The following is a 12,859-nucleotide window of genomic DNA, read 5'->3' as shown; positions in this document are numbered from 1 at the left end:
GCATGGACTGTCTGGAATGTGGAATGTAAACAGAGTGTGTTACCAGCAACAGCCCAGCTACAGATCCCAACCGCCCGTGCTGTCCCTCGGGAGCAGCAAACCCCACGCTCCTGCTGCAGCCCAGGGGCTTCTTGTCACACTGGATCAAATCATAGCTGTTCTCCACACCAACCTTCCCGGCAATCTGAGTTATCCAAACTCTGGCCTCAGCCTCTGTAGCCTTCACACAGCATTGGGAAGTGACACAAATGCCCTGCTATGATCCTGAGTGCTGTGCTGTGCTCTCAGCTCTGAGGAGTGCTGGCTCCAGCAGGGAAGTGCCTTGTGTTCCTCTGAGTCAGCTGCCTGCCCACCTTGCTCTGGATAAGCACAACAGTTGGATATTTAAATATTTTTATCTTAAAACAGTGAATATAAACACTGAGTATCTGCTCATTTGCAAGACAACCCCCAAAGACCGGCCTGAAATCCCAATGATGAAGGTAAGCAGGGCTGGATCAGCTGGCAAAGGAGAGGAACCAGTTGTGATCCCGCTCACCCTGAGCTCTGCACAGTCATCATGAGGTCAGCCAGCCCTGTGCCCTCAAATAAAACACAGTAATTTCACCTCTTACCTACTGTCCATTTGCAACAGGAGCATGTGGTCCCCCCAGTGCAGCACAGCCACTGCAGCTCAGTTAAGCCACACTTTTATTGTATTGTATTCCATGCATTATGTTCATGTTTTATAGTATGACAGAGGGAGGGATCAAGATAAATGTTAAACATAAACAAGAGCAGAAAGGTTGTTTGTAACAGGTCCTGAGAAGGAAAGGCACATTGTAACCACCGAATCCAACAGAACGGAAACCTTGGACAGAGGAAGACAACGCTGGAGAGTGGATGAGGGAAGGGGTGTTTCAAGTTGGGGGCTGTGGAAGCAGGTTTGACAGCCACCTGCATCCCCCACCCACCAAAGGTCTGTAGTTCAAATGGGTTTGGGGAGCTCAGTATTCAACCAAACCACTTCCACACTCCTGTTGGCCGTGGAGAGTCCAAGATCCCAAACTCCTCCAGGCTTAATCAGCACCAAGGGGCAGCACAGGACTCAAATCTCCTTTCTGCAGAGACCAGCTGGGAAAAGGCAGCTGGTGGGGAGGCAGGGAAGGGCTGCCCAGCACCGAGTGACCCCGAGCCAGGTCCCACTCAGCCGTGCAGGGTCACAAGAGCACCGTGGCTGCGGCATCGCTGGTGACCTGCGGGTATTGCTATTCACTGGCATCGAGGAGGGGAGGCTGGGACAGAGCGTGGGCACAGCACAGGAATGGTTGGCACAGACACTGGCACACGTCTCTGTCAGCTCAGACGCCGGGGGGGGTCGTAGCACCTCGAAGGGAAGCAGCAGCAGAACCGAGTGCTGTGCCTGATTTAAGGCAGCGACCGCTGCGGGTGATCCAGCGCCGGGAAGCACGAGGGTCCTGCCAGAGCAGCACGAGGGGCTCCAGAGCCAGGCTGGACACTGGGACACTGCCCAGACTGAGCACAGCACACCCTCCAGCGAGCTGGCACAACTGGGAGCTGCTGGAGACTGCACACAGTGGAAATGAACACAAAACCAGGACAGAGGCTCACAGCACTGGGCTCAAACATTGCTCCCGAGCACCAAGCCCTGCTGTGGCAAAGATACAAGTGTTTTATCTTGGCTTCCAGGGGAGGAAACAGTTCAGCTTCACCTTGGAATCAAGAGAAGGGATGGTTCAGTCAATCACAGCACTACCAGAGCCAGCCTTGCTCCTGTAACTATGTGCTGAAGTGTGTTTTGCATGTTAAAGAAGGAACATTAGCAGCCCACATTTCTTCTTGAGCCCCTTTAGTTTGTTACTTGCCACCCTTTCCCAGTCCCTCAAAGCCACCCCAAAGGTCACAGCCTGGGTGACATAAGCAGCAGGAGGGCAAAAATGAAGCAGAGGCAGGGCTGAGCTCGATGCCTTTCCTGAGCAGCACAAGGCAGAGATGGCTCTGCCCCCTGGCACAGGTGGTGGGCATGGGCAGGGTTCTCACAGCCTGCAATGTGCAGGGCAGGGATGGAGTTTGGGAGGTTTGGAAGCCTGAGAGGGCTGCTCTATGCTGGTGATGTGCAGCCCAAAAGCATGGGCAGGCAGCAAGGGTTCACCTCGAGCTGGTGACCAGGGACAGCTCAGGCTGAAATCCTGGCACAGGGTCTCCATCTCTGGCCACCCCAACTGGGAGAGAAGATTGTAGAGTTTTTGCCTTTGCTGCCATGGGCTTTGTGCTGGGCTCTGGGAAAGGGCTGAGCTGCCTCTCACCTGGGGCTTCAGTCACTCCGTGGCACAGATTGTAAACTTTAGTCCCTGCTCAGCTAAGCAAGGTCTGGATTTGGTCTCCAGGTGAGAGGCTCTCCATCTCCTGCCTGGCTGCAGCCCCCAGTGGCTGCTCAGGGCTGGATGTGTTGAAAACATCTCCCTCACCACTGCCCTGCCCTGGGACACTGCAAAATCCTGAAAGCTCAGAGTGAGATGCTCTGAGGTGTAGCTCAGGCCCTGGAAAACCCAGGCAGCACACTGGAACCTGGCAGTGCCCTGCCATCATGGTGTTACCTCTACATCTGGGTGTGGCAGTGCTGGCCTGTGCTACAGGATCATCATCCACAGAGGTAAGAGCACAAAATGAGGCTGTTCCTGCTGCTGGCCGAGGTCCCCACAATGCTGCCAGTGCCCTGAGCTTGGAGCTGTGAGGAGGCTGCTGAGCAGACAGGTAATGCCATGAGCCAGGGCTTCTTTCCAAAGGCTGTAAGGGGAAGCCATGGGAATCCACATGGATGCAGGTGCCTCCAGCACTGAGCCCTGGAGATGGGCCAGGAGCAGGTCCTGGAGGCCTCACCCTGCTGCTCTCAGAATGTCATGAGGAGACTGATCTGGGGCACTGACAGGGATGTAGAGATGGAGAAGAGGGAGATGGGGAGAGCCTTCCTCTTCAGATGCAGGAAACCACCCTGGTGCCCTGGGATGTCCCTCATTGCTTAGGCCAGGGCTGGCTCTGGGGCTGGTCTCTTCTCCTGAGCAGGCTGTGTCCACACCAAGGGCAGGGAGACAGGAATAACAGTCCATGACCCTGTGGGATGCCACTTCAGGGTTGTGTACAGGAGCTGGCACCTCCAGGCAGCAGCAGCTGCGACTCTGCCACGTTTCTTCCTCTGCACAGACTCTGCCACAGTCTCTGCAGTCCAAGTCACACACAGCTTTTGTCTCTAGGCTCGAAGGTGTCACCATCCCAGTGTCTCCACAGCCAGTGCAGCAAAGCCCTCGAGGTGCCACCACAGTCCACATGTTCTTGTATGTATTGCAGGTGGGCTTGGACACGGCTTGGTGCCCAACAGGTGCTGCAGGGGATGAACCTGACACAGGGCTGGGTCTCCTCCAGCACCTCCCTCTGTTCCACAAAGCTTAATCCACAGCATCTCCCCAGCTGCCAGGAGGAAAGGGGGGCTGGTAGCCCATGACCACCCCTAACCAACATCCCCCAACAAGTTCAGAGCTGTCGCCAAGCGAAGGGGAGAGGATGAGGTGCAGAACAGGTCATCCCCTGGCCTTGTGATGGAGTTTGGTGGAAAAATCACCCTCTTCTATCCCCTGGCTCGGGAAAAGCACTGGGGGCACCATGTATGCCCAGAGCCAGCCTGGCCCTGGGGCTGCAGCCATGCTCACACGTGGGCAGACACGAGGAGGTCGTGCCCACACTCACGCACCGCATGGACACGCTGAACAAACCGGGGATTGTGAGTGTGGGAAGGGTTTCCTGAGACTGCAGAGAAGCGAAGGCCGCGTTGGACAGTCAGGGACAGGTGTGCTGTGTGGGAGCAGGCCTGCCTAAGGCTGCAAGTGTTCCAGGTACTGCGGCAGCGGGTTCTCCTTGACGTATTTCTGAATGTACCAGCACGTCAGGTGGGCCTTCAGGTCCTCCTCCACCACGAAGTCCAGGGCTGCCTGCAACCAGGGGAGATCAGAGGAGTTACAATCAGCACCCCCAGCCTTCCCTCCCTTCAAGCCTTGTAGGAGTCCTGTACCCCTCACCCAGAAGCAGCAGGGATCCCTCAAGTGTGAGACACAGGTGGAGGCTGGAGGGCAGAGCTATCCTGGCACAGCCACCACCTCACCACAGAATCCCCAGTTTAACCCTCAGCACATCCAGCCTGGTGGATGCTGCACTGCAGGTGACCCAGCTCACCCCTCTGTCCCCACTTACAAGGCCAGGGAGCAGCTGTAGCCCAAAGCACCACCCACAGTCCCCTCACTGTTGTGCTCATGGCTCCTCAGCTCTCCCTGCACAGCCCAAGGCAGGCAAAGGGCTCACAAGGGCAGTGAAGGTTTGAGAGGAGGGTCCAGCTCAAGCTGAGGTGAACCATCAGCCCCTGCACAAGGGTTTTTTGCTGAGAGGAGGAATGGGCCAAACCTGGGTGAGTGGCTGTATTTGTTGACATTTACCCAGCTCCTCTTGCCACAGGAAACAGCAATGTCCGCCCCCAAATCTCCATCTGCCCCACCAGCCACCCCATCTCCCATCAGAGCAGGATTCCCACAGGGCACACATGCAATTCCAACATGATGGGGCCTGGCTTCAGCCAGGCTCTTTAGCCACAGCTCTTGCCCTCCTGGGTGCTGGGGAGGTACCTTTGCCAGGTGCTTGGCTATTCCTCTCCCTCGGTAGGCATCCGGCACTTCCGTGTGCTGCAGGTCCACGATGCGCTTCCCCACGTACTCGTAGAGCAGCACAGCCTTGTCATGGCAACCTGAGGGTGGCAGACAGGGTGAGGGTTGGGGTGTCCCTGGGGAGCCCAGAGCACGGGATGGGAGAGAGCATTGAGGGCTGGGATGTCCCCAGAGAGCCCACGGCAGGATGGGCAGTTTTGGGACTGCTGCAGCATCCCTCGTGCCCGTGGGAATGGCCCTGGTGCTGGGTCAGAGATTTTGCTTTCAGTGACTCCTGGATGTCCTGAGATGTGAGCAGAGCCAGGTCTGCTTGGCCTTTCCAAGCCCCTTGGAAGAGCAGGAGCAAGTTTTTGATCCAGCCCTGAACCACTGATGCCAGCACAACATGTTTAGGGCAGGAAAGCAGCTGTGGGGAGGGAGGAGATGTGTTGATGGTGAGGGAGAACAAAAAGAAGAAGGGGAATAACAACAAAGCTGAACCAGGTAACAGCCAAATAATTTCTTCTCCAGCACAGGGTTTTTTGTAGTGGCACATAAAACTCCTTGGTTTGGTGTTGCAGCATTGTCTAGACACATTTTAGGGAAGATGCTGGGGAGGTGAATGCCACAAACACACAGGAAAGTGCACACAGGTGTGCAAGGGGGCTGTGCACACAAATTTACATGTAGACACACATAGGCTTCCTGTTTTGACACCCTGACCTTTCTCACAGCAGCTCAGTTACAGGAAAAAAGAAGTTTCAGCTCATGTATAAATCAGAGGAGTCAGAACACCCCCCTGGTTTCATCCACAGAACCTCGAGCTTCTGCCTTCAGTGCAAAAGGAAATGTTTCATTTCTAGAGAGTTTCTGTACTTCAAAGTGAGTTTCTGAAATGCAAGATCTCAATCAAAGAGACAAGTTTAATTAAAATAATGGAAACTTTCCCTTCTCTCCAATGGTTTTTTAAGGCTGAAGGGCTGCAAAATTCACCTGCATTCAGGATCTGCTTTATCTGAGCTCAATATTTCACTGCATTTCAGCTGACAACTCCAGCCCAGTTTGCCTCATCCCTGTATTCAAGAGAAACTAGAAATGAGCCCACTGGAATTTTGTGTTTCCAGAGAAGCAGCTCAAGCTTTTATTCCTGCTCCTTTTATGCTGACACTCAATTCTCCTACACTGGATGGAAACCTTCACATTTCCAGCCCAAGTTTATTCCTGCTGGTTTCTGCCCACTCATTCTTGTGCCAACATTGTTCTTGGGTGGACATAAATAATTTCCCTCCCTGCCATTACCCCAAGTATTTATAGGCTTCAGTCCTGCCCCTCTCAGCTCTGGTTCATCAAAAAACCAAACTCTTGGAGTTTCCCCCAGACAGAAAAGAGGGGGCACTGCTGTGCTTCTCCATTTGGACCCAGGCACCCAAAAAAGCCAAGGGAGCAGGTGAAGCCCTTCCCCAGCAGCACAGACCTGGAGGGAGACCTGCCCAGGCTGGGGCATGAGGTGCCCTCACCCTCACAGAGCATTTGGTGGCAGCTCTCAGGGGTGGCAGGAGCCGAGTTGGCAGCACCAAAGGCTGTAAAATGATCTTTTAACAGCAGCTTTCACTCGTTCCAGCCCTTCCACCCGACTCTCCTCCCTGGCTAAAACTTTCCATAGCCTCTGCCTGAAGCTTTGAGAAGTTTAAACTAAACTGACAACAGAACAAAAAATATTTTTTACTTTAAATACGCTTTAAAAATATATGATCTGTTTAGAAGTATCATCACAGACACAAATGCATTTTAAAGCAGAAGGTGATGCAGTGTTTGGAGGATCTCAGACATGTCCTGGACAGGCTTTTCCTGGATATTCCCTGTACCAAAGCAGCACCACAAACCCTCAGCCAGGACAGGAGCTGTGCCACCAGGGCACAGATGAACACACACAGAAAGGATTTTACAACCAGCCTGATTTTACAACAGCAGAAACTGCAGGAAACTGGGCCCAGTTCAGAAAAACATCCCAGTTCAGCCAAGTGCATGACCACATCCACACATGCTCACCTCAGTGACACAGCACATGAAGCAAGGACACTTGTGCCACAGGATGTGGTGTGGAATAAGCCAAGCCTGGTGCTGTGTGGTACCTGGACATGGGGGGCTGATCCAGGAAAGCTGGGGGAGTTGGAAGCAGTGCTGACCCATCTTGGGAGTACCCAGCCCCAGTTTGGTGCAATCCCCCTAAAGAGAGGGGGCATAAGCAGAAACCCCACCAGAACAAGGCATAAGACACCTCCTGCCAGCCTCCAGCCCATGTCACCCCCTGGGCTCCAGGACAGGAGTTCATCAGCCTGCACAGGCACAGCTTGGCACAGCAGAGCCCCAGGAGCCTGCCCTGCTGTTTGAGTCACTGACACCCCTCCAGGCCATAGAGAGAGGAAGGGGAGTCACAGCCAGAGAGGAGCAGGATGGCAGCAATGGCAGCACAGCTGGTGCCCTGCTCGCCCTCTGTCCCTCCCTCCACTCACAGGGGGCACAGGGAAGGGGAAGCTTTTCTGGGAGCTGGGCAAGGGACCAGGTGTGACTTTGCTCTCCATGGAGGGTTTCCACCAGGAGCAGTGACAGGCTCAGCCCTGATACCAGACACCCAGGCTGGTGGCTCAGGAGCCTGGGGGAACAAGCAGAGAGCCCAGTCCCAGTCCCAGGCATCTGGGAAGACACAGGACCCCCACTCCAGCCCCCCCTTCACTGACCCCCTCTCCTGGCACACACAAAGTACCTGCCCAGGAGGGGAGGCTGCAGCACTGTCCCTTGTCCCTGTCCCCCTGCACCAACCCCAGCCCACAGTATCCTTTTGTGTGCCCAGGACCTGGGCAGGTCCTGCAAGGCCAATTTCTGCACCCCAGCCTTTGGAGCAGCCCCTGGGCTCCAGCTCCCTTAAGACACTGCTGCAAAGCCATTCCCTGAGAGCAAGGGGAGAGAACAAATGCCAGCCCCATCTCCCAGGAGAAGGGGGCAGGAGGCAGCTCAGGTCTGCTGCTGATCCAAACAGTGGGGGAAAAAAAAAAAAAAAAAAAAAAGCAAAAGCTGCGTGTGGGGTGGACTGAGAGAACGAGATGTCCCAGGCTGGAGCATCCCAGGCTGGAGCTGCTGCCTGCCATGGGCTGGCCTCACTCCCCAGGGAGCTACTGGCACGTTACTAGGGAGAGAAAACACAACAGAGCACAACAGCCAGAGTGGAGACAGCACAGCCTCATGGAGGGGCCTCACTGGCAGGAATGGCTGCAGAGGGCTCTGCTTTGGAGCAGTTTCCTGTTTAGGAGCTCTCTGGAGGCGCCTGTGGCACGGGAGCAGCAGGGATGTCTTTGATGCCCTGTCTGGTGACAGATCCCTGGGTCCCTGCTGCAAACTCAGCACCTTCCCCTCTCCTGGAAAGATCTGCCCCATCAGGGAGGAAAGCTCCAAGGCATTACCTGCTCCACTTTTCCCAATAAACCTGAGCCTGGGCTTTTGGACAAGGAGCTCCTGAGACCCAGATGAGCAGGAGCTTCCAGCCAAAATCCTGCCCAAACCCAGCTGGGAGGAGTGGGAGGTTTGGGAAGTGTGGGGTGCTGCAGATGGATGAATGGGAGCAGGGATGTGTGAGAAGCCCGTGCATCCCTGAGGAACTGGAGCTGTTCCACACTCCTGGGGAGCCTGAAGGGTGTGATGGGGCATCAAGAAGTCACAGCAGCTGCTGCTAAAACATCTGTGCCAACAGCTGGACCAACCAGCCGACTGCTTTGGGGTGGGAGATCCCTGTGGGTTTATTGTTTGGACCTAAAATTTCATCTCATCCAAATAAATGCCCAACTATTCCTGACAAAACCAGCCTATATGATTCCCATGGAAGCTTTTAGCTTTGACAAATTGATGTTTTCCAAGACAGTCTCTGCACAGGGAGGTTTCTGGCTGGCTCAGGCTGTTAGTCACATCCTAACCCATTACAAATCCAGTTGGGCGTCTTTCTGCCCTCCTCTCCAGGGATAACGAGGCTCAGTGAGGTCTGGTTATAATCAGCTTTACTTTCAGCTTCTAAATGCTCCTTCATTTGGGATGCAAGGGAAAATGGAACGTGTTCAAGGGAAGCAGCTGTTCCTATCAGAGTTTTGGGAGCTACTGCAGCAATGAGGGGAGAGAGGGGAGGAACCAGCAGAGAGAGGCAAGGCCCAAAAATATTGAGGGCAATTCATCTTCCTTGTGCACAAGGAGGAAGTCCTGACACGAGGTCACACAGGGGCACAGAAGCAAACACAGGATGATGCTGAAAATGAACACTTTCACACCAGTTCACAGCTTTCACTGTCTCAGGCCTCCTGCTCCAGGGATTTCCAGAAATTCATCACCATGGAAAGTCTCCTACCCAACATCACACCACCATAAACCACCAGCTGTCAAAGTCTGGCTGCTTGGTCCACATGCTTGGTGCATCCATGTTTTCCCAGGATATCATCCACACTTAACATTTATCAGAAATTAGGACATCACAGGAGCCCATAAACTGCTGTTCATCTCTCCTACAGTGCAGTGACATGGGACTAGAGTGCTCTCTGAGAGACACAGGGGTCACTTTGTGCCAAAATCTGTGTCTGACCTATTTCTTGTCATTCCCTGCACACAGCAAGGGAAACCTCCTGGAGCATTCCACACCACTGATGCTCATTGTGCCAGGAGCAGGAGAGACAAAGAGCAGTGCAGGAAACAAACACCCAGCCACACACTCCCACAGAGATCTTATCTCCTGACCATCTTCCAGGGCTTGGCTGCTACCAGCAAGTGCCTAACGAGGAGGAGGAGTGATGGATCCACTCCACATGGATGTTAGTCAGTGCAGCAGCACAGACACCACCACGCCAGGACCTTGTGTGGCCAGTGCTGAGCTCACAGAAAAGGGCTCAGACTCCCTGAACTCCCAGAAAAAACACAACCTCGATCATGGGGATTCACCTGGGTGAGGCCATGGCCAGACTGGACAGGGCTTGGAGCAACCTGGTCCATGTCTGGACACACATTAGGTGTCCCTGCCCAAGGCTGGAATGAGCTTTAGAATCTTTCCAACCCAAACCATTCTGGGGCTCTGTGATTCCACGACCCCCTCCTGCATCAGGAGGTTCTGTGCTGATTCACACACGACTCCCACAGCTGATTCTCTGCCTCTCAAAGTTCACCCTCTCCAGTCACGACTCAGCTACCAAACGCTACTCACGGTGTGGCTGGCGGAGTTTGTATCCAGAAAACCACGATAAAAGATTACATTTCCCCAATAATTGTTGACCCTTGGCTGTCCCCTCTATTTCCTGCACACACCACCTTCACTGACTGGGACAATGCTCTGGTGGTGGCAGTGGGGACCCGACACCTGGGACCTCGTTTGATCTCAGGCTGCAATAAGCAGTTGGTGAAATTGTTTTCTCCGCACCCGTCTCCTCCTTCCTCGCCCCACCACTGCTGAGCCTCCAGCCTGCACTTTGTAATTAGTGGTTGAAATGAAAATGGGGTGGGGGGGGAGGGAGAGAAGTCTAAAATAAAATCTGGACTATTCCTGTTGTTTTATTGACAAAGCCTCCTGCATTCCCTATGATTTCTGAACTACACATTTTATTTATATAGATATATATATAGATATTTTAAAGGCAGCTACCCTGCAATTTCTGCAGGGCAGCAAGGCAGTTTTACCCAGAGTAGTTCTCAGCATGACAAATGGATGGGGAAGAGATGCTGGGATCGTTGCTTATGTGGAATTAACCATTAAGATGAAGGCTGGGAAAGAATCAGTGCACCACAGACAAATTTTAGTGGCATCTACTTTTTTTTTTTTTTCTTTGTTCACTCCACCCAATATGTGACAGAGCTTTTTGGGGGTCACTGTGTCACCAGAGCTCCACAGTCCTGGTCTCACAGATGGGACACCGAGGGAGCCGAGAGAGCCTGGGTTTCATGGGAGGGGAGATTTTTAGGGTGCAGGAAGGGGTGGGGGGAGCACCAGCAGGAATCGGGGGTGCTGGGGGGGGCTCTGAAGATTATCGGGGCACAGGGGGATGTCACAACACGGCAGGGTGGAGAGTACAGCGGAAAGTGCTGCGGGACACAGCGGCACGGGAGGAGCAGGGAAACGGGGGGAAATAGGTGAGAACAGGAAAAAGGGGGAGGAACAAGAAGAAAAAGGGGGAGAGCAACGGGCAGGAGGGAGAGACCGGGGCGGGGGGGAAACAGCGAGAGCTGGGAAGGAACGGGAACGGGGGACCCGCAGCGCGGGGGGAGCGCGGGCAGAGGGCAGCGGTAACGTCCCGAGCTCCCTTACCGTTGAGCCGCACGGTGAACTGCCGCCGCTTGCGGTCGTGCTCCACCTGGATGGGGCAGCCCTGCTCCAGGAGGCCGAGCGGCGCCGAGTGCGCCATGGCGAGCCGGGATCGCTGCGGGTGCGGGTTCTGGTGCCGGTGTCGGTTCCGGTGCCGGTGTCGGTGCCGAGCGGAGGCGCGGTCGGGCCCCGGCGCGGCCCCGGCCGCAGGAAGCCCCAGCTGTGCGGCACGTGCCCGCCTCGCAGCCAATGGCCGCGCCGCGCTTTTGTTTTGGTACGGCCGCGCGGCCCTTAAAGGGGCAACGGCGCCACAGATGTGGGGCCCGCAGCCAGCGCCCGGCGCCCCCGCGCGGGCGGGCACCGCCACCAGCGCCCGCCGGCACTGGTTCCGTACTGGTTCCGTACTGGTTCTGTACTGTTCCTTTACTGGCCCCGCACTGGTTCTGTACTGGTCCTTTACTGGCCCCACACTGGTTCTGTACTGTTCCTTTACTGGCCCCGCACTGGTTTTGTACTGTTCCTTTACTGGCCCCACACTGGTTCTGCACTGTTCCTTTACTGGCCCCGCACTGGTTCTGTACTGGTTTTGTACTGTTCCTTTACTGGCCCCGCACTGGTTCTGCACTGTTCCTTTACTGGCCCCGCACTGGTTCTGTACTGGTTTTCTGCCCTGTGTTACTGGGCTGTGCTGGTGCTGCCCCGTCGTGCCATCTGCTCTGCAGCAGTTCCTGTGCTGGGTGCCCTCCCCGTGCCCTGGGCTCTGTGCCCTGGGGAGCTGTGGGGTGGAAGCCCCTGTGTGATGCTGGGACCAGGTTGCTCCAAGCCCTGTCCATCCTGGCTTTGGACACTTCCAAGGATCCAGAGGCAGCCACAGCTGCCCAGGACAACCTGTGCCAGGGCTTCACCATCCTCCCAGGGAAGAATTTCTTCCCAATATCCCATCTAACCTTGCCCTTTGCCAGTGGGAACCCATTCCCCCTTGTCCTGTCACTCTAGCCCTTGTCCAAAATCTCCCTTCTTCTCCATGCTGAACATCCCCATCTCTCCCAGGGGCTCCATAGCAGAGGTGCTCCATCATGTATCACATACACATCATATATCACATGCACATTTTAACCCCAAAGCTCTCAGTGACAGGAGCTGAGCTGGCTGTGCTGGCTGTGCAGTGGGACAGGGTGGCAACAGGAAAAGCAGCAACACCTAAATTCACATGGAACCAGGAACAGTTCACCAGCAGCTTCTCTGCACCTAAACACCATCTCATGTAGCTTGGCCTTTGTTTACTCATCCTTTCAGCTCCTGCTGCAGCCCATCAGCTGAGGAATTCACTGGATTTGGTTGCTCTGTGCTGCTCCTCCATTGGCTGGTGCTGCTGCTCTGCCTGTCAGGGTCTCCTGCTCTTCTCCCACTCCCATCGAGCCCTGGCCCTGCAGCACCCCTGGCCCAAAGAACTGGAGAGAGGGCTTCATTCCCTTCCTTCTCCATGAGTGCTGATGAGGAGATGTCCTTCTCCTCACCCCTCCCTTTGCTCCCTGTGCTTCCACACCATGTGGTGGTGCAGGGAACACAAACAGCAAAACACCCGGGCAGGGGAACGCAGGGAATGCAAACACTGCAGCAGCCACTGAGCACTGCTGGGAGGAAGGGGAATAACTGGATCTGGAGCTGTGAGGGAGGGCTGATGGCCTCCAGCACACAGGGATGCTCGGGACACAGTGGGTCTGGGAAGCATCAGGAGGGAGGAGGAAAGAGAAGCAGGTTTTGCCCAGACTTGTGTGAGCAGCTCCTTATTGCTGTCTTGGTGATCACCCTGATCCAGAGCCTGCACAACCAAAGGTTCTCCTACAGCCCC

General features: G+C 55.0%; 1 protein-coding gene across 1 annotated transcript; it reads right to left on the bottom strand.

Annotated features, from left to right (window-relative positions):
- Nucleotides 1-673: 673 nt before the first annotated feature.
- On the bottom strand, nt 674-11,270 carry NATD1 (N-acetyltransferase domain containing 1). The gene is made up of 3 exons (XM_079320495.1): nt 11,011-11,270; nt 4,668-4,786; nt 674-3,983 (listed from the first exon to the last, which is right to left on the bottom strand). Exons 1-3 carry the CDS (start codon nt 11,105-11,107, stop codon nt 3,867-3,869), a joined length of 333 nt encoding a protein of 110 aa, XP_079176621.1. The 5' UTR covers nt 11,108-11,270; the 3' UTR covers nt 674-3,866.
- Nucleotides 11,271-12,859: the final 1,589 nt, after the last annotated feature.

This window comes from Erithacus rubecula (assembly GCF_903797595.1).
Source record: "Erithacus rubecula genome assembly, chromosome: 17".
Classification (NCBI taxonomy): domain Eukaryota; kingdom Metazoa; phylum Chordata; class Aves; order Passeriformes; family Muscicapidae; genus Erithacus; species Erithacus rubecula.
Note: the sequence above shows the minus strand (reverse complement) of the source record. Positions and strands in the feature narration are given on the sequence as shown.